The following is a 24,494-nucleotide window of genomic DNA, read 5'->3' on the forward strand; positions in this document are numbered from 1 at the left end:
AGTGCACGTGGAACTTCCTCCAGAATAGATCACATACTAGGTCACAACTCACATCTCAACTGATATCAAAAGTTTGGATTCCATGCATATTTTCTGACCATGATGCTTTAAAACTTGAACTCAATCACAAGACAAAATTTGGCAGGAACACAAATACATGGAAGTTAAAGACAATCCTACTGAAGAATGAATGGATTAACAAGAAAATTAAAGAATTTCAAAAAACAAATAAAACAAATGAAAATGAAAACTTGACAGAACCTTTGGGATGCAGGAAAGGTGCTCTTAAGAGGGAAATATATAGCAATATAGGCCTTTCTTAAAAACCAAGAAAGGCCTCAAATATGCAACTTAAACTTACCCCTCAAGAAGATGGGAAAAGATGGCAGGAACACAAATACATGGAAGTTAAAGACAATCCTACTGAAGAATGAATGGATTAACAAGAAAATTAAAGAATTTCAAAAAACAAATAAAACAAATGAAAATGAAACCTTTCAGAACCTTTGGGATGCAGGAAAGGTGCTCTTAAGAGGGAAATATATAGCAATATAGGCCTTTCTTAAAAACCAAGAAAGGCCTCAAATATGCAACTTAAACTTACCCCTAAAGAAGATGGGAAAAGAACACCTAATAAAGTCTAAGTCCAGTGGGAGAAGAGAAACAATGAAGATTAGGGAAGAAATCCATGATATAAAAATCAGAGGAACAACAGAAAAGATAGAAGAAACTAGAAGCTAGTTATTTGAAAGAATTTATAAGCTCAATAAACCCCTACCTAGCTAACCTTATCAAAAAGAAAGGAAAAAAGTCTCAAGTAAATACAATCATGAATGAAAGAGGAGAGATCACAATAAACATCAAAGAAATACAAACAACAATACGATGTTATTATAAGCAATTACTTACCAACAAATTAGGCAATCTGAAAGAAATGGATGCATTCATATAAACTACCAAAAATAAAATAAAAATAGAAAATCTGAACATACTGATAACCAGCAAAGAAATTGAAGGCAGTAATTAAAAATCTCCCAACAAACCACATCCAGGGCAAGAGGGTCTCCCAGTGGAATTCTACAAAATGTTTAAAAAAGAAATAATACCTATTCTTCTTAAACCTTTTCAAAAAATAGAAATGGAAGGAAATTCTCCACACTCATTCTATGAGGCCATAATTACCTTGTTCCCAAAACCAGAGAAAGACCTCACCAAAAAGAATTACACACCAACACTCTGATGAACATGGGTGCCAAATTCTCACCAAGTTACTAGCTAATAGGACCCAACAGTATATTACAAGGAGTATTCACCATGACCAAGTGGGATTTCTTCCTGGGATGCCAGGGTGATTCAACATCCACAAATCAATCAATTGATATGTCACATTAATAAAATAAAGGACAAGAAACATATGACCCTCTCAAGAGATGCAGTAAAAGCTTTTGACAAAGTACAACATCCTTTCTTGATAAAAACTCTCCATTGTGTAGGGACAGAGGGAACATATCTCAATATTGTAAAAGCCATACACAAAAAACCCACTCAAATATTATCCTCAATAATAATGACTGGAAACCTAACAGGGATGGTCCACTCTCAATCACTACTGTTCAACTTAGTACTTGAAGACCTATTCTATTCTCAGCAATGATAGAAAAAAAAGAAATAAAAGATATCAAAATTGGCAAAGACAAGTTAAGCTTTCGCTCTTTGCAGACAACATGATACTCTATACAGAAAACCCAAAAGATTCCACCCCCAAATTGCTAGAATTCATACAGGAATTCACTAAAGTGGCAGAGTATAAAGCAGTGCACAGAGGTCACTTGCCTTTCTATACACTAACAATGAGAGAGAAAAAAGAGAAATCAGGAATGAATCCCATTTACAATTGCACCAAAAACCATAAGATACCTAAGAATAAAACTAACCCAAGAGGTAAAAAATATATACTCTGAAAACTACAGAACACTTATGAAATAAATTGAGAAAGACACAAAGAAATGGAAAATTTTCAATGCTCGTGGATCAGAAGAACAAATATTGTTAAAATGTCTGTGTTACGCAAAGCAATCTACATATAATCTACATATAATTATTACATATAATTGCAAATTCAATTCAATACCTATCAAAATATCATTGACATTTTTCACAGAGCTGGAAAAAATAATTCTAAAATTTGTATGGAACCAGAGAAGACTGTGAATAGCCAGAGGAATATTGAAAAAGAAAACCAAAGCTGTTGGCATCACAATTTTGGACTTCAAGCTATATTACAAAGTTGTGGTCATCAAGACAGTATGGTCTGGCACACAGACACATAGATCAATGGGATGGAATAGAGAACCCAGAAATGGTCAACTAATCTTCAGCAAAGCAGGAAAGAATATCCAAAGGATAAAAGACAGTCTCTTCAACAAACGGTATTGTGGAAATTGGACAATTACATGCAGAAGAATAAAATTGGACCATTTCCTTACACCATACACAAAAATAAACTCAAAATGGATTAAAGACCTAAATGTGAGACAGGAAACCATCAACATTTTAGAGAAGAACACAGGCATCAACCTCCTTGACCTTCGTTGCAGCAACTTCTTGGTAGAAAAGCTTCAAAGGCAAAGGAAACAAAAGCAAAAATGAACTATTGGGACATCATGAAGATAAAAAGCTTTTGTGCAGCTAAGGAAACAGTTGACAAAACTAAAAGACAATCTACAAAATGGGACAGGATATTTGTTAATGTCTTATCAGATAAAGATCTGTATCCATAATCTATAAAGAACTTATCAAACTCATCACCCAAAAAAACCCAAAATAATCCAGACAAGAAATGGCAGAAGACAGGAGCAGATATTTCACCAAAGAAGACATACTAGTGGCCAACAGACACATGAAAAATACTCAATAGCACCCAGCACCAAAGAAATACAAATCAAAACCACAATAAGATACCACCTCACACCTGTCAGAATAACTAAAATGAACAACTCAGGAATCAGCAGATATGGGTGAGGATATAGAGAAAGGGGAACCCTCTTACACTGATAGTAGGAATGCAAACTGGTATAACCACTCTGGAAAACAGTATAGAGGTTCCTCAAAAAATTAAAAATAGAGCTACCCTATGACCCAGAAATTGCACTACTGGTATTTATACATAGGATACAACCCTGATTCAAAGGTGCCCATGCACGCACCCCAATGTTTCTAGCAGCAATGACTTAATTGCCAAAAATATTGAAAGAGCCAAGATGTTCATCTCTCTCTCTATATAATATCATATTATATATTATTATATAATAAAATATATATAATTTATTTTATATTCTATAAAATATAATATAGTCATATATATTTATAATATAATCATTACATATAATTACATCATATAATCAATAATAATTATTACATATAATATAATTATAATAATTATTAATAATATAATTATACTATTAATTATATCATATTAATAATATAATATATAATAATATTATATTAATATTAACTATATGTGATCATTATAGATTATATATATTTATATATATACCCCTACAATGGAATATTACTCAGCCATCAGAAAGAATGAAATCTTTCCATTTGCAAAGACATGAAGGAACTAGATGGTATTATGCTAAGCAAAATAAGTCAGAGAATGACAAATACCATATGATTTCACTCATGTATTAAGAAACAAAACAGATTAGCATAGGTTAAGGGAATAAAAGATAAGGTAAAATCAGAGATAGAGACAAACCGTAAGGGGCTCCTAACTATAGGAAGCAAACTAAGGGTTACTGGAGGGGAATTGGGTGAGGTGATGGGGTAACTGGGAAATAGGCATTAAAGAGGGCACTTGATATAATGAGCACTGGGTGTTATATGGAACTGATGAATCACTAAAGTCTATGCCTGAAACTAATAATACACTATATGTTAACTAAATAAAAATAAAATTAAAGTAATATCCTAAAAATTCTATGTATCTAAATTGATAACCTAGGTGAAGTGAACTAATTCTTTGAAAGATACAATTTGTAAAAGCTCACACAAGAAGAAATAGTCTGAATAGGTCCATATCTGTTAAATAAATTAAGTCAATAACTAATAACCTTCCAAAACAGAAAGCACATAGCTCAGATGTATTCTCTTGTGAATTTGATCAAATATTTAAGAAAGCAATTATGTCAATTCTTTACAACCTCATCCAGAAAATAGAGGCAGAAGGAACAATTCCAAGCTCATTGTGAGGTTTGGCATTATCCTAATGTCAAAACCAGAGAAAGACATTACAAGAAAGGAGAACTATAGACCAATATCTCATAAGCATATTGCAAAAAGCATAAAAAAGTTACCAAATCAAATTAATTAATTTATGAAAGAATAATATAACAGAATAAAATGTATTTTATTCCTTGTATCATTTTAAGTATGATTCGTATGATTTGAAGATCAATTAATGTAATCTATCACATTAATAGGCTAATGAGGAGAAAAGGGAACCATTGTTGGTGAGGATGTAAATTGGAGCAACCATTGTGGAAAATAGGATGGCTCTTCCTCAAAAAAGTTAAAAATAGAACTACCATATGATTCAGTACTTCCAATTCTGGGTATTTATCCAAAGAAACCAAATCACTAACTTGAAACAGATGTTTATGGCAGCACTTTTTTAAATAATAGTAAAGATACATAAATAATCTAAGAGTCTATGAATGAATGGATAAAAAAGTCGTGATATGTCTACACACACACACAATGGGGTATTATTTAGCATAAAGACAATGAAATCTTGTCACTTGTGGCAACATGGTTGGACCTTGAGGGCATTATGCTAAGTAAAATAAGTCAGACAGAGAAAGTCTATTACCATATGATTCCTTCTATAAGTAGAATTTTTTTTTTAAAAAAAGCATATAAATTCAGAGAACATATTGGTAGGTGCCACAGGTGAAGGGTGAGGTGTGGTGGGTGAGTGAGTGCAGGTTGTCAAAGGTAAAAGCTTCCAGTTATAAAATGAATAAATCATAAGGATGTAATATAAATATGGTGAATATAGTTAATAATATGGTATTGAATATTTGAAAGTTGCCAAGACAGTAGATCTTAAAACTTCTTAGCACAAGAAAAGAATTGTAACTATGTATGATGATGGATATTAACTAGAATTATTGTGGCGATCACTTTGCAATACATACAAATATTAAATAATTATAATATTCTATATCTTGAACCAATTTGCTGTTATGTGTCAATTATGCTTCAATTAAAAAAGGCAGAGAACAATTGAAGCCAAGATTACATTAGTGAATTGAGAGAAACCTAGAGAAAAAATAAATAAAAGAGTAAAAAAAAAAAAATAGACAAAGGAGAAAGGAAAAAAGAACAAATGGAAAGAAGAAAGTAAGCAAGCCATGAGGTTCAGAGAAAAAGATAAATTATTTTTTGTGCCTGTTTCTCTGCCTCTCTCTCTCTCTCTATCTCTCTCTGTGTCTCTCATAAATAAATAAATAAAATCTTTAAAAAAAACTAGTCTTTGATAATGGAGCAAAATAGAAAGCTATTTTTCACAAGCTTTCACTCGTGTTGGTGGTAAAAGGTCACAGATGAGAGGCTCCAACATAAATAATATTTATTTCATAAATAAATGAAGAAAATTGTGGAGAAGTGGAAAAAAGGAATGTGAGAAGTGTTCCCTGGGTTTATGAATACATTCTCTTTGTTGCTTTCCAGGAAGTAAGTGTTTTTATTATTTTCTTTAGACATGCTTATTTGAATATGATTCTCTATAAAGTTTGAACATTTTAAAAAAATACAGATAAGAAATTGTTCTACTTTATTTAGAAATTCACAAATTATTATGGCCTACTCCATTAACGGAACATAAAAAAAAAAAAAGTAGTGAGAAGTAGAAGCTTTCCTGCTAAGATTGGGAAGAAGGCAAGGATGTTTACTCTTACTACTTTTTTTTTCTTTTCAACATTATACTAGAAGTTCTAGCTAATGCAATAAGAACAGGAAATAAAAGATATAAAATTTGGAAAGAAAAACAATATTTTGTTCTCAGATGACATGATTATTTGTGTAAATAATCCCAAAGGATCAACAAAAGGGCTATAAGAACCAATAAGTGTTTACGCAAGATAGCATAATGAAAGGTTAATATATAAAAGTCAATTGCTATTTATATACAACAATAAACAGTTAGAATTTGAAATTAAAAACAATACCATTACATTAACACCAAGAAAATAGTTATAAATTTACAAGACCTATATTAGGAGAACTGACATTAGAACTGGGTCTAATGTCACAAACTCCAAGATCTATGTAAGTGGAGAGATATTCCATGTATGTGGATATGAAGATTCAATATTGCCAAGATGTTAGTTCTTTCCCACTTGATCTATACATTCAATACAATCACAATCAAAATTCCATTTGGTTATTTTGTGGATACGGACAAACTGACTTGGCAAACATGTTTATATGGAAAGGCAAAAGACCAAGAGTAGCCAACGTGATACTGAAGAACAAAAAAGGATCACTTTAACTACCTGATGTGTATACTTATTTTAAAGCTACAATAATCAGAACAGTGTGGTATTGGCAAAGGAATAGATAAACAAATTGATGGTATGAAATAAAGAAACCAGAATTAAGCCCACATAAATATAGTCAACTGGTCTTTGATATGGAATGCCTGGGTGGCTCAGTGGTTCAGTGTCTGCCTTTGGCTCAGGGTGTGATCCCAGCGTCCCAGGATCAAGTCCTGCATCAGGCTTCCTGCATGGGCTTGCTTCTCCCTTTGCCTGTTTCTCTGCCTCTCTCTCTCTCTCTCTCTCTCTCTCTCTCTCTGTGTCTCTCATAAATAAATAAATAAAATCTTTAAAAAAAAAACTAGTCTTTGATAATGGAGCAAAGGCAGGCAGTTCAATGGAGAAAGAATCATCTTTTTACAAATGGTAATGGAAATCCACATGAAAAGAAATTGTATTTATGCCTTTAATAAAAATTAGCTCAAAATAGATCATAGAACAAATTGTAAAATTATAATACTGCTAAAAGATAACACTGAAGAAAATATTGGTGGCCTTGTGTTTGGGGATAACTTTTTAGATACAACATCAAAAGCATATTGTAGAAAGAAAGACATGGAATTGAATATTGAAAACTTTTTCTTTAACAATGGGGACCAGATTCACGAATGTCCACCACTTACAGTCAATCAATAACTAAAATTTTCAGTATAATCTATTGTTCTTTTCTTAACTTGATATATTTAGGTCATTAATTTTCAGAGTAATAAAATGATAAATTGCTAGGAAGTCTAATTTAAAGAAAAGTATATACCTAAAAAAGTTAGATACTTATCTTTTCACAAAATTCTGTACATAGATATTTAAATAGTTATATTCATAACTGCAAAAATTTGGAAGCAACCAATATGTCTTTCACTGGTGAATAAATAAATAAACTGTGGCAAATACAGACATGAAGGAATTTTAAATGTATGTTACTAAGTGAAAGAATCCAATTTGAAAAAGCTACACACACAAAAAAAATGAAAAAGCTACACATTCTTAACCACATAGCATTCTGGAAAAGGCACAACTATGGAGACCGTAAAAAGATGAGTGTTTGCTGTAGGTTGGGGCTGGGGAAGAGATGAAGAGGGGGAGCACAGAAGATTTTTTGGCCAGTGAAATTCTCTTATGGTATTATAATAATGGGTACATGTCATTTTCACAATAAGATTTCTAAACAACTATATCCTTATAAAATTGAACTAAAATTGAAAATTATAAAATTGCAAGTCAACTCTATTAACTGTAAAAATATAATTACCTATCTGAGATGTCACTGGAAAGTAATCCTAGCTTCAATTAGATTTTACTTGACATTTTAATTTTATTTTTGAAATTAATAGCAGAGAGAAAATCTTAAAATAAATGCAGAATTTAATATTATTTACTTATTTATATATGTCATATTTCATAGTAAAAATTTTTATTAAAATAATCAAAAAATCTAAGTAAAATAAAAATGGAATCTAAATGGTTGTAGATGTCATCCCCTAGTGGAACCACAAAGCTATAATTATGGGGCACCTGGGTGACTTAGTGGGTAAAGCATCTGCCTTTGGCTCAGGTCATGATCAGAGCCCGACATCTGGCTCCCTGCTCAGTGGGGAGTCTGCTCCTCTCTCTCTCTGCCTCTGCCTGTCTCATTGCTCATTCTCTTTCTTTCTCTCTCTCAAACAAATAAACTCTAAAAAATAAATAAATGGTGGTAGATGAAGAAAACAAATTTGTATCCAATAAAATAGTATCAATAATCTATAATCTGTAACTTTTTTTGAGATTTAATCAACATCTTTAGTGCTGAAGACTTAAAACAGATAATTAAATAAAGAAAAGCAAAAGATCAGGCCAATAATTGTAACTATAGAAAGTAAAAAACAAAACATGAAAAATGTAGTTATCCTCTTTGTTGACAGTGTCTAGAAAATTAAAGACAATGCAAGAAGGATCTTACATATTCTAAGTCCAATCAATTCAAAAATTATAAAATTGAATACTGATAAATTTGGTAAATCCAGAATAATTTTTATAATGTCGACTACATCTTACACTGGTTTTCATTTAGGTAAAATAATTTTAAAGGGACCAAAACTATATACTTTAAGATGTACAAATTAAATATAAAAGTAACAGCAAATTTGTATTAACATTAAGATAGATTATCAGCTGGGAAGAAATAAAAAGTTTTTGAATAAGGATACATTTCCTATTAGAAACCTCTTCATAGAAACAATCAGAAAAGTAGCTAACATGTCAATAGGTTTCTTGAGTATACTTTCTATAAAATATTATTTAGCCATAAATTTTAATTATTAAGAAAACTAAGGGGAACAAAATATGTTCATAATTACAAGCAAAACATACATTTATTGCCATATGAAAAGAATATATGTTTTTCATTTAAACGTTATTAATTCGTAAGTTGTGGATGTTCACAATAAATTCAACATATATATTACGACTTAACAGTTTTTGAATTAGCTCCACTGATTTTCTTTATATTAATTAGCTATTCCTAAGCAAGGTCAGTTTAAAAATAACTACATTCTCAGCTCTCCCAAATAAGTAAACTTTTACTTTGAATTACCCACAAAAACAACATTTAATTTAGAACTACAAAAAGAAAAGTTACTTACCCCATTTCCTCTGCATTTTGCAATAGCATTACAGTTGTATCCCATCAAATGAACTTTTCTGCAGGTTTTATTTATACAATACTACAGTAAAACAAGATATTTAATAATCACTCACATTTGATGTAATATGAGAAAATTATTTATACACACATAAGAGATGCTCAAGTTGAGACATTTTATTCCATGTTACTCTGATTCTGGTACAAAGATTCTAGTATTCCAACACAAAATCTAAACAATAATCAACTGAAGAAAAATAACTGATGGTGTTTGCTTTGATATAGTTTATGTAATAATGTAATTAGAACTGAGAATTGAATTGAGAATCTCTATCAGAGGAATTTTCTATATTAATATTCTGTTTGAAACAATTGATTAGATTAATATGAATGATTTGTTCCCTCAAAAATTGGAACATAGCTCATTATTTTGTTTGGGTTTCAAACAGAAGTTAATATTTTTGATTATAGATTATCATGAATCTTGTTATAATATTGATAAGAATAATTAAATTGTCAAGAGAAATATTTTAACTTAATTTGTATCCATTGTAAAGCCCTTGTTATACCAAAATGGGTAATCCAGTCATAATTAGTCATTTGGATATGTAACTTTTGCCTCTTTTACCTTGTTGTATTTTGTAAACTGGTCTCCTGGCTTATTTTCTTTTACTTTAAAAAGAAGTATAAGTTATAAGTAATACACTGAAAATATGAAGATATCAAATAAGAATAAAAATTAGCATTTTGCAATTATTCCCTGAAAATTAACGTACACTCAATACATAAATAATGTTGCATATGCCAGCCTAAATTTGCCTTATCTTTTCAACATAATATTGGAAATTCTAGCCAAAGCAATTAAGTGATAAGAATGAATAAGAGACATACAAATTATAGAGAAAGAAGTTTGCAAATGACATAATGTTATGTATAGAAAACTCTAAAGGCTCCACACAATAAATAGTTTGTCAGAACTAATTGACAAATTCAGAAAAGTTGCAGGATGAAATATTAACATACAAAAATCAAATGCATTTCTTTATACTAGCAATAAACATCATGAAAAAATTAAGAAAACAATTCCACTTATAACAGTATCAACTATTATTAATCATCTAAACTTAACCAAGCAGGTAAGTGATTTATAAACTGACAACTATAAAGAAATGCTGAAAAAAATTAAAAGCATAAAGATATACAAAAATAACCTATGTTCATGGACTTGTCTTATGCTCAAAGACATAATATGTTAAGATGCTAACACTACCCCAAGCAATGTACAAATTCAATGTAGTCTCTGTCAAAATTCCAAAGATGCATTTTCAGAAATAGAAAACCCATCTAAAATGGAATTTCAAGGGATTTTAAATAGCCAAAACAGCCTTGAAAAAGAATAAGGTGGGAGAACTCACACTTCTTGATATCAATACTTTCTACAAAGCTACAGCAATGAAAACAGTGTTGATCTTGACATAAATTCAGATATATTGATGAATGGAATACATTAAACAGCCAAGAAATAAATCCTTGCATATACAGTCAAATGATTTTCAAGAAAGCTGCCAAGATCACTCAGTGGCAAAGGACAAACTTTTCAACAAATGATCCTGGAAAATTGGATATCCATATCCAAAGAATGAAATTAGATTCTTATCTTACACCATATACCAAAATTAACTAAAAAGGATTCAATACCTAAAGAGCTAAATGATAAAACTCTTAGAAGACATAGAAAAAAGCCTCATAACATTAATTTGGAAATGACTTTTTGGATGTAATACCCCAATGACAGGGAACAAATCAGAAAAAAAGATATAATGAACTTCATTAAAATTAAAAGGATTTTTGTGTCCAGAGACTGAAAAGACAATACACAGAACGGGAGAAAATATTGACAAATCATGATCTGGAAAGATTGGTATCCTTAAACTAAATAACAAAAATACCAATAACAAATTAGAAATGGGCAAAAGACATAAATAGACATTTCTCCAAAGAAGATATAGACAACAAGCTTGTGAAAAAACATTCTACACCTCACTAATTATTTAGAAAACAAAAATTAAAAGCACAACAAAATATCACTTCACATCTTTAGGATGGTTATTATCCAAATAAAAAATAAAACAAAGTGTTAGTGAAGAAGTAAACAAACTGGAATGCTTCTGAATTACTAGTGGGAATGTAAAATGGTGTAGCCACTGTGAAAAACAGAATGGCCATTCCTCAAAAAGATAAACATAGAATTAGAATATGATACAGCAAATCCATGCTTAGATATATGCCCAAAGAATTAAAAGACAAGTACTTGAAAAGATTTTATTACCCCAAGTGCTGTTCATGGCAGCATTATTCACAATAGCCAAAAGGTACAATCTAAATGTCCATTGATAGATAAATCAATAAACAAAATGTGGTATATACAAATGATGGAATATTATTTAACCTTTGAAAAAATGAAATTCTGGGTTTGGAAAGATAGCAAAGTTGGAGGATCCTGAGCTTACCCTGCCCCATAATTTCAATTAGATGCGGTCCATCCAAGTCAACAAACTGGAGAGTGATGGGAAGACTTAGAACAAACTCTACAACTGAACATAGAAAAGAAGCTGCAGCTGAATGATCAGGAAAGTCATAAAGGCATAGAGAGGCTGCTTGCAGTGGGAAGAGAGATGAGCATGTAGAGAGGGCAGAGAAAAAGGCCCTCACACCATATAGGGATGACTCATCCCCATAAGGTTTGGCTTTAAAAACCAAAGGGGCTGATGCAATGCCTGGCTGGCTCATTCAGTAGAGCACATGACTCTTGATCTCTGGGTTATAAATTTGAGCCCCATGTTGGGTGTAGAGATTACTTAAAAATAAAATCTTGAGGCATCAGTGTTGCTCAGTCAGTTAAGCAGCTAAATTGATTTTGGCTCAAGTCACAATCTCAGGGTTGTGAAACTAAACCCCATGACAGGCTCCATATTCAGTGCAGCACCTGCTTAAGATTCTCTCTCCCCCTTTTCCTCTGCCCCTCCCTCTGCTCGCTCTCTCTCAAACAAATAAATAAAATCTTTTAAAAAATTAAAATATAATCTTAAAAAAAAGAGGGACTGAATTCTGTGAATTTATAAAACCAGTGATACTTGGAGCTTTAAGTCTGATGCTTCAGCATTGGCCACCTGGGGAAAGTGAGTGGTAGCTGGGTTGCTGCCCTTAAAGAGACAGCAGCCAACAGAGAAGCAACATAAAAATGAGAGTTTACGCAATTCTGGGGGAAAACAGGAGTTCTAATAATATTGATTCCAGAGTGTGTTGGGAGACTTCTCTGAAAATGAGGGACCTGGGAGGCATCCTTTTCCTCCCCAGCCCCATAGTGTAAACACAGAGCCACCTGCAGGAGGCAGGGCTACATAGAACACTTGCTACTAAACCCTCTTTCAGTAAGCTATGCCCATGAGTTCTTCTAAGGATAAGCCCACTCCAAACCTACTAGGCTTGGCCCTGGCTCAGGGCGATTTGTTAAACCTACCCATGTGCCACAACCAATGATCAGGTGCACAGCTGCCATAGAGCAACATGAACATCCACTGCACTATATGCAGCCATTTCCTCCCAGCTGCCAGTGCACACCATGCCCAACCAGGTGCCCCCAGGTGCCCTCACGCATTGTGCCCAGTTGTGTTCCCTCATCTGCTGTCTCACACCATGTGAAGCCACCAGATATACAGTAGCAACCCCATTGGGCCCAGCCAGCACACTGTGCTCAGCCCCAGCCCTCAACCACTGAGTCACGCTGGGCCCAACTACACTCAGCCATCCTTGGGCACCATGCCCAGCCTTGTTCAACAGTTTCCCTGAAACAAAAATATCAGCCCCTGCAGCACTTTGGGGGAATTCACATAGGACTAGTGGCCCTGTGCAAATTTTGCTACTACCAGCACCCAAACTCCCTGGCAGGCATGCACCCTCAGAGCTGGACTGCCTGGCTCCTAGGAACATCACAGAAAGCAAACATAGTCAAAACAGGCAGAGAATCAGTGAAGATTACAGCACTGAAAGGAAAAATGACTCATACACAACAGCAAGGCATAAATAACACATATTAGATCATCTCCTGAGTTGTCAGGTTCTAGTGAACAGGAGACACTGCACTGCAGGGCGCTCTAGGACTGCTTCTTCATGTTGTTACTACTTTCCAAGAGCAGAAGACACAGCTGACTTTATTAACACATGGAAACAGACACAAACAGGAAGACAAAATGAGGAGACAGAAATTTATACCAAAAGAAAGAACAGGAAAAAAACTCAGCCAGAGAGCTAATTGAAACAGATATAAATAACATACCTTATAGAGAATTTAAAGCAATGATCATAAAAACACTCACTGGATGTGAGAAAAGAGTGGAAGACAGGAGAGAGACACTGAACAAAGAAATAAGGAATAACATAGCAGAGATGGGGCACAATAAGTGAATGAGAAACAGGTTTGATGAAGTGAATAGCAGGATGAAAGGAGTAAAATAAAGAACTAGTGGCCTAAAAGAGTAATGGAAAGTAAACAAGCTAAACAAAATGTCTTTCCTGCAAAACAGGAAAGACAAGGAAATCAGTGACTCCATCAAATGTAATAACATTCATATTATGGGAGACCCAGGAGAAGAGAGAAACAGGAGGCAGAAAATTATTTGATGAAACAATAGCTTAAAACTTCCACTAATCTGGAGATGGAAACAATATCCAGATGCAGGAGGCACCGAGAATCTCCAACAGAATCAACAAAAGAGACTAGAGAATCTCTTAGAAATATAATCAGGCCAAAATTAAAAATACTCTGAGAAGTAGCCTAAACTGATTGCTCTAACAGCTAGGGTAAGAGAGGCAGAAGAGAGAATAAGTGACAAAGAAGACAAGTTGATGGAAAGAAAGGAAGCTGAGGAAAAGAGAGAAAAACAACTATATCAACCTATCAACAAGTTAATAACTAGAGTAAAGAAACACATAGATAATAATACACTAATAGTAGGACTTCAACACCCCACTCTCAGCAAAGAACAGATCTTCTAATCAGAAGATCAATGATAAACAAGGGCTTTGAATGACACAATTAATCAGATGGACTTCACAGATATATATAGGATATTCCATCCTAATACAATAGAATACACATGCTTCTCAACTGCACACACATAACATGTGACCCACATAATGGGTCATAAATCAGGTCTCAATCAGTACCAACATATTGAGATTATACACTCATATTTTCAGACCACCATGCCTTGAAACTAGAATTCAATCACAACAAGAAATATGGAAGGAAATTGAACACTTGGAGGTTAAAGAGCATTCTACTAAAAAACGAATGGGTTAACCAGGAAATTAGAGAAGAATTAAAAAGATTTATGGAAACTAACAAAAATGAAAGTACAACTGCTCAAAATCTTTGGAATACAGCAAAGGAAGTCCTAAGAGGGAAGGACATTTCAATACAAGTATCTCTCAAAAAATTTGAAAAATCTCAAATACAAAAGCTAACCTTACACCTAAGGATCTGGAGAAAGAACAACAAATAAAGCCTAAACCAAGCAGAAGAGAAATGTAAAGATTATAGCAGAACTCAATGAAATAAAGACAAGAAGAAAAGTAGAATGGATCAATGAAAGTAGGAGCTGGTTCTTTGAAATAATTAGTTAGATAGATAAATCCCTAGCCAATCTTATTAAGAAGACAAGATTTAAATGAATAAAATAATGAATGAAAGAGGAGAGATCATGACCAACACCAAGGAAATACAAATGATTTTCAGAACGTATTATGAGCAACTATATACCAACAAATGAGGGAATCTGGAAGAAATGGATGCATTCCTGGAAATGTATAAATTATCAAAACTGAAATAGAAGAAATAGAAAACCCGAACGGACCAATAACCAGCAAGGAAATTAAAGCAGTCATCAAAACCTCCCAAGACACAAGAGTCCAGGGTCAGGTGGCTTTGCAGGGAAACTCTACCAAACATTTAAAGAAATAATAATTATTCTACTGAAGCTTTTTCAAAAGATAGAAACAGAAGAACTTCCAAATTCATCTATGAGGCCAGCATTATCTTGATCCCAAAGGCAGACAAGCACCACATCAAAAAGGAGAATTACAGACCAATATTCCTGATGAACATAGATGAACATGGATGAACATGGATGTCAAAATACTCACCATGATGCTAGCCAATAGGATCCAACAGTACATTAAAAGGAAATTCACCACGACCAAATGGGATTTATTTGTGGGATGCAAGTGTGGTTCAAGATTTGTAAATCAATCAATGCAATACATCACATTAAAAGAAAGGACAAGATCCATATGATCCTCTCGATTGATGCAGGAAAAGAATTTGACAAAATACTGCATCCATTCTTGATTAAAACTCTTCAGAGTATAGGGATATAGGGAACATACCTCACTATCATAAAGGCCATATTTGAAAAGTCTACAGCAAATATCATTCTCAATGGGGAAAAACTGAGAGTTTTCCCTAAGGTCAGGAACATAGCAGAGTTGTCCACTCTCACCACTGCTATTCAACATAGTACTGGAAGTCCTAGCCTCAGCAATCAGACAACAAAAAGAAATAAAAGGCATTCAAATTGGCAAAGAAGTCAAACTCTCCCTCTTCAAAGATGACATGATACTGTATATAGAAAACCCAAAAGATTCTGCCCCAAGATTGTTAGAACTCATACAGCATTTCAGCAATGTAGCAAGATACAAAATCAATGCACAGTTTCATTTCTATACATTAACAATGATACTGAAGAAAGAAAAATTAAGGGAATTGATCCCATTTAAAACTGCACCCAAAAGCATAAGATATCTAGGAATAAACCTAACCAAAGAGGTAAATGATCTGTACTCAACTACAGAACACTTCTGAAAGAAATTGAAGAAGACACAGAGATGGAAAAACATTGCATGCTCATAGATAAGAAGAACAAATATTGTGAAAAAGTTCATGCTACCCAGAGCAATTTACATTTTCAGTGCAATCTCTATCAAAATACCATGGACTTTCTTCACAGATTTGGAACAAATAATCCTAAGATTTGTATGGAATCAGAAAAGACCCTGAATAACCAGAAAAACATTCAAGAAGAAAGCCAAATCTGGGGGCATCACAATGCCTGACTTCAAGCTGTATTATAAATCTGTGATCATCAAGACAATATGGTACTGGCACAAAACAGACACATAGATCAATGGAACAGAGGAGAGAACCCAGAAATAGACTCTCAACTCTATAGTCAATGCATCTTTGACAAAGCAGGAAAGAATATCCACTGGAAAAAAAGACAGTCTCTTCAATAAATGGTGTTGGGAAAATTGGACAGCCACACACTGAAGTATGAAACCAGAACATTCTCTTACACCTTACACAAAGATAAACTAAAAAAAATGGTTGAAGGATCTAAACTGAAACAGGAATCCATCAGAATCCTAGAGGAGAACACAGGCAGAAACATTTTTGAACTTGGCCACAGGAACCATTTTGCAAGACACATCAATAAAGGAAAAGGAAAGAAAAGGAAAAATGAACTATTAAAATTTCTTCAAGATAAAAAGCTCCTGCATGCACAGTGAAGGAAACAATCAACAACACTAAAAAGCAACCTACCAAATGAGAGAAGATATTTGCAAATGACATATCAGATAAAGGGTTAGTATCCAAGATCTATGAAGAACTTATCAAAGTCAATACCCAAGAAACAAACAACCCAGTCAAGAAATGGGCAGAATTCATGAATAGGCATTTCTCCAAAAATGACCTGCATGTGGTCAACAAGCACATGAAAAAAATGCTCCACATCACTTGTCGTCAGGGAAATGTAAATCAAAACCACAATGAGATACCACTTTACACTGATGAGAATGGCTAAAATTAACAAGGCAAAAAACAACAAACGTTAGTGGGGATATGGAGAAAGGGGAACTCTCTTGAACTATTAGTGGTAATGCAAGCTGGAGCAGCCACTCTGGAAAGCAGTATGTAGGTTCCTCAATATGTTAAAAATAGAGCTATCCTATGACCCAGAAATTGCACTACTGGGGATTTACCCCAAAGATACAATGTAGTTAAAAGGGCACAGGGCTCCTACACTCCAATGTTTATAGCAGCCATGTCCACATTAGCAAAACTGTGGGAGGAGCCATGATGTCCTTTGACAGCAGATGAATGGATAAAGATGTGATATATATCTTATATATAAGATATTATATATAATATATGTTAATATAATATGTTAAAAACAATATATTAACAATATATTATATATTAATATGTTATATATTAATATTTGCTAATAGTGTATATTATATACATTATAATTTTTAATATTTTTTATATTTTTATATTTTTATGATTTTTATTATATAAATTATTTTATTTATATTTTTTGTACTTCCAGGGATTGTTTATTGAGCATCATGAGTACACGACATTATACAAAATGAAGTGGATACAGTCTCGCCCGACTGGCATGCATTTCACAGTTAATGGTTAATGTCTGAAAGGTTAATAAGTTCTATTAGTACTTTCATAAATAGACTGATTTCTGAAAAACACTTTTAGTAACTTAAGTTTTTTAAAAATACACATTGATCAGAGAAACAAACTAAACATTTATTACATGAATGATATTTATGTAAGTTTATGGGTTCATCTCTCAATTTTCACAAGGCTTTGACCTCTTCACAGACCTGGTCCTGCCAGGTACCAGCTATGCTTGCTTTTTCTGTATTTTATTTAGACAAGAGATGGGAATGAGGTGGGAGAGGGGGGAAGAGAGGTTCTTTGAGGCTGCCTCACCTGGAAGCTGGAAGCCTGGGCTCTGCTCAGTCACTGGAGGTCAAGGTCAAGTGGGTGTAGGGCAGAATGGAGAGGGAGGGTAGTAGACAGGGTGGGAGCCGGCTGTGGAAGAGGAAGGTGAGAAGAGGTAGAGGGTGTGTCCGTGGTTTTGGCAAACACTGAAGAGTCCCTGGCCTCCCCATTTCCCATCTGCATCACCCTTCTCCCCCCAGATCAATACACTAGTTGTTTCTAAAAAAAAGAAAAAAAGAAAAAAAGATGATCATCAGAAAGGATGAATACGGAGGCGGGGCAAGACGGCAGAAGAGTAGGATCCCCAAGTCATCTGTCCCCACCAAATTACCTAGATAACCTTCAAATCATCCTGAAAATCTACGAATTTGGCTTGAGATTTAGAGAGAACAACTGGAATGCTACAGTGAGAAGAATTTGCGCTTCTATCAAGGTAGGAAGACGGGGAAAAAAGAAATAAAGAAACAAAAGGCATCCAAGGGGGAGGGGCCCCGCGAGGAGCCGGGGTAAGGCGGGTAGAGCGCCCCCAGGACGAGAAAGCCCGGTCCTGGAGAAGCAGAGTTTCACCAATCTTCCCGGACAGAAAGGCGCGCTCACAGGGAGTTGGAACAGGACCCCAGGAGGAGCGGGGATGCCCTCGGGCTCCCGGGGACACTAACAGAGGACCTGCGCCCCTGGGAGAGTGCGCCACACCCCGCCGCGGAGCTCCCTAAAGGGCTGCAGCGCACAGGCTGGACCGGGAGCAGCTCGGAGCGGCTCCGGCAGATGCTCCGCGGAGGGGGCTGCAGCCGGGAGAGGGATTTCAACAGCGCAGGCCCAGGAGCACAGGGCGCCAGGGACACAGCCCAGGCCAAGGATCCGGCCTCCCCCCGGGACAGGCACAGGCCAGGAGGGCACAGGACAGCAAGGACACTCCTGCCGCGGGGCGGCCCCGAGCTGTGCAGATGAGCGGCCCGCCCCCAGATCATCCAGGTCCCTGCAGACTGAGAGCTCTGTAGTTACTGCAGGAGCTGAATCCAGGGCTCCAGAGCTGGCCGCCACCACTGTGGTTGTTCCTCCTGGGGCCTCACAGGATAAACAACTCCCACTGAGCTTCACAGTGGCCTCACCAGATAAACAGGTTAAACATCTTTCACTGAGCCCTGCACCAGGCAGGGGGCAGAGCAGCTCCCCCAAGTGCTAACACCTGAAAATCAGCACAGTAGGCTCCTCCCCCAGAAGACCAGCTAGACCAACAGAGGAAAAACAAATTATTGACCAAGCAACACTGGAAAGTTCCAGAGGAAGTCAAGGGATTTACAGTATACAGAATCAGAGGATGCTCCCCCTTGTTTTTTGTTTTTTGATTTCTGTTTGCTACCCCCTTTTTTCTTTTTTCTTTTCTTCTCTTTTTTTCCTTTTTCTTTTTTTCTTTTTCTTTTCTTCTTTCTCTTCTCTCTTTTTCTCCTTTTCCCAATACAACGTGTTTTTGGCCACTCTGCCCTGAGCAAAATGACTAGAAGGAAAAACTCACCTTAAAAGAAACAATCAGAAACAGTCCTCTGTCCCACAGAGTTACAAAATTTGGATTACAATTCAATGTCAGAAAGCCAATTCAGTAGCACTATTATAAAGCTACTGGTGGCTCTAGAAAAAAGCATAAAGGACTCAAGAGACTTCATGACTTCAGAATTCAGATCTAATCAGGCAGAAATTGAAAATCAATTAAATGAGATGTAATCCAAACTAGAGGTCCTTATGATGAGGGGTAATGAGGTAGAAGAACGAGTGAGTGACATAGAAGACAAATTGATGGCAAAGAGGGAAACTGAGGAATAAAGAGACAAAAGATCATGAGGATAGATTAAGGGAAATAAATGACAGCCTGAGGAAGAAAAATCTAAGTTTAATTGGGGTTCTCCAGGGCGCCAAAGGGACAGAGGTCCAGAATATGTATTTGAACAAATCATAGCTGAAAAATTTCCTAATCTGGGAATGGAAACAGGCATTCAGATTCAGGAAATAGAGAGATCCCCCCCTAAAATCAATAAAAACCGCTCAACACCTTGACATTTAATAGTGAAGCTTGCATATTCCACAGATAAAGAGAAGATCCTTAAAACAGCAAGAGACAAGAACTCTCTAATTTTTATGGGGAGAAATATTAGATTAACAGCAGACCTCTCCACAGAGACCTGGCAGGCCAGAAAGGGCTGGCAGGATATATTCAGGATCCTAAATGAGAAGAACATGCAACCAAGAATACTTTATCCATCAAGGCTTTCATTCAGAATAGAAGGAGAGAAAAAGAGCTTTTGGCAGGAACTGAAGGAATTTGTGACCACCAAACCAGCTCTGCAAGAAATTTTAAGGGGGACTCTTAAAATTCCTCCTTAAGAAGAAGTCCAATGGAACAATCCACAAAAACGGACTGAATAGGTATCATGATGACACTAAACTCATCTTTCAATAGTAACTCTGAACGTGAATGGGCTTAATGACCCCATCAAAAGGCGCAGGGTTTCAGACTGGATAAAAAAGCTGGACCCATCTATTCTCTGTCTACAAGAGACTCATTTTAGACATAAGGACACCTACAGCTTGAAAATAAAAGGTTGGAGAACCATTTACCATTCGAATGGTCCTCAAAAGAAAGCAGGGGTAGCCATCCTTATATCAGACAAACTAAAATTTATCCCGAAGACTGTAGTGAGAGATGAAGAGGGGCAGTAAATCATACTTAAAGGATCTATCCAACAAGAGGACGTAACAATCATCAATGTATATGCCCCGAATGTGGGAGCTGCCAAATATATCAATCAATTAATAACCAAAGTTAAGACATACTTAGATAATAATACACTTTTACTTGGTGACTTCAATCTAGTGCTTTCTACACTCGATAGGTATTCTAAGCACAACATCTCCAAAGAAACAAAAGCTTTAAATGATACACAGGACCAGATAGATTTCACAGATATTTACAGAACTTTACATCCAAACACAACTGAATACACATTCTTCTCAAGTGCACATGGAACTTTCTCCAGAATAGACCACATACTAGGTCACAAATCAGGTCTGAACCAATACCAAAAGATTGGGATCGTCCCCTGCATACCCTCAGACCATGATGCCTTGAAATTAGAACTAAATCACAGGAAGAAGTTTGAAAGGACCTCAAACACATGGAGGTTAAGGACCATCCTGCTAAAAGATGAAAGAGTCAACCAGGAAATTAAGGAAGAATTAAAAAGATTCATAGAAACTAATGAGAATGAAGATACAACCATTCAAAATCTTTGGGATGCAGCAAAAGCAGTCCTAAGGGGGAAATACATTGCAATACAAGCATCCCTCCAAAAACTGGAAAGAACTCAAATACAAAAGCTAACCTTACACCTAAAGGAGCTAGAGAAAAAACAGCAAATAGATCCTACACCCAGCAGAGGAAGAGAGTTAATAAAGATTGGAGCAGAACTCAATGAAATAGAGACCAGAAGAACTGTGGAACAGATCAACAAAACCAGGAGTTGGTTCTTTGAAAGAATTAATAAGATAGATAAACCATTAGCCAGCCTTATTAAAAAGAAGAGAGAGAAGACTCAAATGAATAAAATCATGAATAAGAAAGGGGAGATCACTACCAACACCAAGGATATACAAACGATTTTAAAAACATATTATGAGCAGCCATTTGCCAATAAATTAGGCAATCTAGAAGAAATGGACACATTTCTGGAAAGCCACAAACTACCAAAACTGGAACTGGAAGAAATAGAAAACCTGAACAGGCCAATAACCAGGGAGGAAATTGAAGCAGTCTTCAACAACCTCCCAAGACACAAAAGTCCAGGGCCAGATCGCTTCCCTGGGGAATTCTATCAAACGTTTAAAGAAGAAACCATACCTATTCTACTAAAGCTGTTCGGAAAGATAGAAAGAGATGGAGTACTTCCAAACTCATTCTATGAGGCCAACATCACCTTAATTCCAAAACCAGACAAAGACCTCACCAAAAAGGAGAATTATAGACCGATATCCCTGATGAACATGGATGCAAAAATTCTCAACAAGATACTAGCTAATAGGATACAACAATACATTAAGAAAATTACTCACCATGACCAAGTAGGATTTATCCCTGGGATGCAAGGCTGGTTCAACACTCGTAAAACAATCAATGTGATTCATCATATCAGCAAGAGAAAAAACAAGACCCATATGATCCTTCAATAAATGCAGAGAAAGCATTTGACAAAATACAGCATCGATTCCTGATCATAACTCTTCCGAGTGTAGGGATAGAGGGAACATTCCTCAACATCTTAAAAGCCATCTGCAAAAAGCCCACAGCAAATATCATTCTCAATGGGTAGCACTGGGAGCCTATCCCCTAAGATCAGGAACATGACAGGGGTGTCCATTCTCACCACTGGTATTCAACATAGTACTAGAAGTTCTAGCCTCAGCAATCAGACAACAAAAAGAAATAAAAGGCATTCAAATTGGCAAAGAAGAAGACAAACCCTCACTCTTCACCAATGACATGATACTCTACATAGAAAACCAAAAGACTTCACCCCAAGATTGCTAGAACTCATACAGCAATTTGGCTGTGTGGCAGGATACAAAATCAATGCCCAGAAGTCAGTGGCATTTCTATACACTAACAATGAGACTGAAGAAGAGAAATTAAGGAGTCAATCCCATTTACAATCACACCCAAAAGCATATGATACATAGGAATAAACCTAACCAAAGAGGTAAATGATCTATACCCTAAAAACTATAGAACACTTCTGAAAGAAATTGAGGAAGACACAAAGAGATGGAAAAATATTCCATGCTCGTGGATTGGAAGAATTAATATTGTGAAAATGTCAATGTTACCCAGGGCAATTTACACGTTTAATGCAATCCCTATCAAAATACCTTGGACTTTCTTCAGAGATTTGGAACAAATTATTTTAAGATTTGTGTGGAATCAGAAAAGACCCCGAATAGCCAGAGGAATTTTATTTTATTTATTTTTATTTTTTATTTTTTTTAAGCCAGGGGAATTTTAAAAAAGAAAACCATAGCTGGGGCATCACAATGCCAGATTTCAGGTTGTACTACAAAGCTGTGGTCATCAAGACAGTGTGGTACTGGGACAAAAACAGACACATAGATCAATGGAACAAAATAGAGAATTCAAAAGTGGACCCTCAACTTCATGGTCAACTAATATTCGACAAAGCAGGAAAGACTATCCAGTGGAAAAAAAGACAGTCTCTTCAATAAACGGTGCTGGGAAAATTGGACATCCACAGGCAGAAGAATGAAACTAGACCACTCTCTTGCACCATACACAAAGATAAACTCAAAATGGATGGAAGATCTTATTGTGAGACAAGATTCCATCAAAATCCTAGAGAAGAACACAGGCAGCACCCTTTTTGAACTTGGCCACAGTAACTTCTTGCAAGATACATCCATGAAGACAAGATAAGCCAAAAGCAAAAATGAACTATTGGGACTTCATCAAGATAAGAAGCTTTTGCACAGCAAAAGATACCGTCAACAAAACTCAAAAGACAACCTACAGAATGGGAGAAGATGTTTGCAAATGACGTATCAGATAAAGGGCTAGTTTCCAAGATCTATAAAGAACGTATTAAACTTAACAGCAAAGAAACAAACAATCCAATCATGAAGTGGGCAAAAGACATGAACAGAAATCTCAGAGAGGAGACGGCCAACAAGCACATAAGGAAATGCTCCGCATCACTTGCCATCAGGGAAATACAAATCAAAACCACAATGCGATACCACCTCACACCAGTGAGAATGGGGAAAATTAACAAAGCAGGAAACCACAAATGTTGGAGAGGATGTGGAGAAAGAGAAACCCTCTTGCACTGTTGGTGGGAATGTGAACTGGTACAGCCACTTTGGAAAACTGTGTGGAGGTTCCTCAAAGAGTTAAAAATAGAACTGCCCTAGGACCCAGCAATTACACTGCTGGGGATTTAACCCAAAGATACAGATGCAGTGAAACGCCGGGACACCTGCACCCCGATGTTTATAGCAGCAATGTCCACAATAGCCAAACTGTGGAAGGAGACTCGGTGTCCAACGAAAGATGAATGGATAAAGAAGATGTGGTCTATGTATGCAATGGAACATTACTCAGCCATCAGAAACGACAAATATCCACCATTTGCTTCGACGTGGATGGAACTGGAGGGTATTATGCTGAGTGAAATAAGTCAATCGGAGAAGGACAAACATTATATGGTCTCATTCATTCGGGGAATATAAAAATTAGTGAAAGGGAATAAAGGGGAAAGGAGAAAAAAATGAGTGGGAAATATCAGAGAGACAGAATATGAAAGACTTCTAACTCTGGGAAAAAAACTAGGGGTGGTGGAAGGGAAGGTGG

At 35.6% G+C, this 24,494-nt stretch overlaps 2 protein-coding genes across 32 annotated transcripts in view; one reads left to right on the top strand and one right to left on the bottom strand.

Moving 5' to 3' along the window:
* The window catches only part of LOC144284576 (disintegrin and metalloproteinase domain-containing protein 18-like), a 184,365-nt gene that overhangs the window by 53,977 nt on the left and 105,894 nt on the right, over nt 1-24,494 (bottom strand). For 15 of the 19 annotated variants that reach the window (XR_013353000.1, XR_013352999.1, XR_013353003.1 and 12 more), the window contains one exon: nt 9,227-9,307. The exons of 3 other annotated variants lie outside the window; for them this stretch is intronic. Coding sequence is in view for 12 of the 16 variants with exons in the window: in XM_077849266.1 (XP_077705392.1) it covers nt 9,227-9,307 (81 nt within the window). In the remaining 4 variants the exon portion in view is untranslated. Of the gene's footprint in view, nt 1-9,226; nt 9,308-24,494 lie in introns of those variants that run through there. One more of the 19 variants, XR_013353002.1, reaches the window with a different exon arrangement.
* LOC144284582 (uncharacterized) overlaps nt 1-24,494 on the top strand; it is a 283,713-nt gene that overhangs the window by 39,977 nt on the left and 219,242 nt on the right. The gene's annotated exons all lie outside the window — the stretch shown is intronic.

The sequence above is a fragment of the Canis aureus genome, chromosome 15 (assembly GCF_053574225.1).
Source record: "Canis aureus isolate CA01 chromosome 15, VMU_Caureus_v.1.0, whole genome shotgun sequence".
Taxonomy (NCBI): Eukaryota; Metazoa; Chordata; class Mammalia; order Carnivora; family Canidae; genus Canis; species Canis aureus.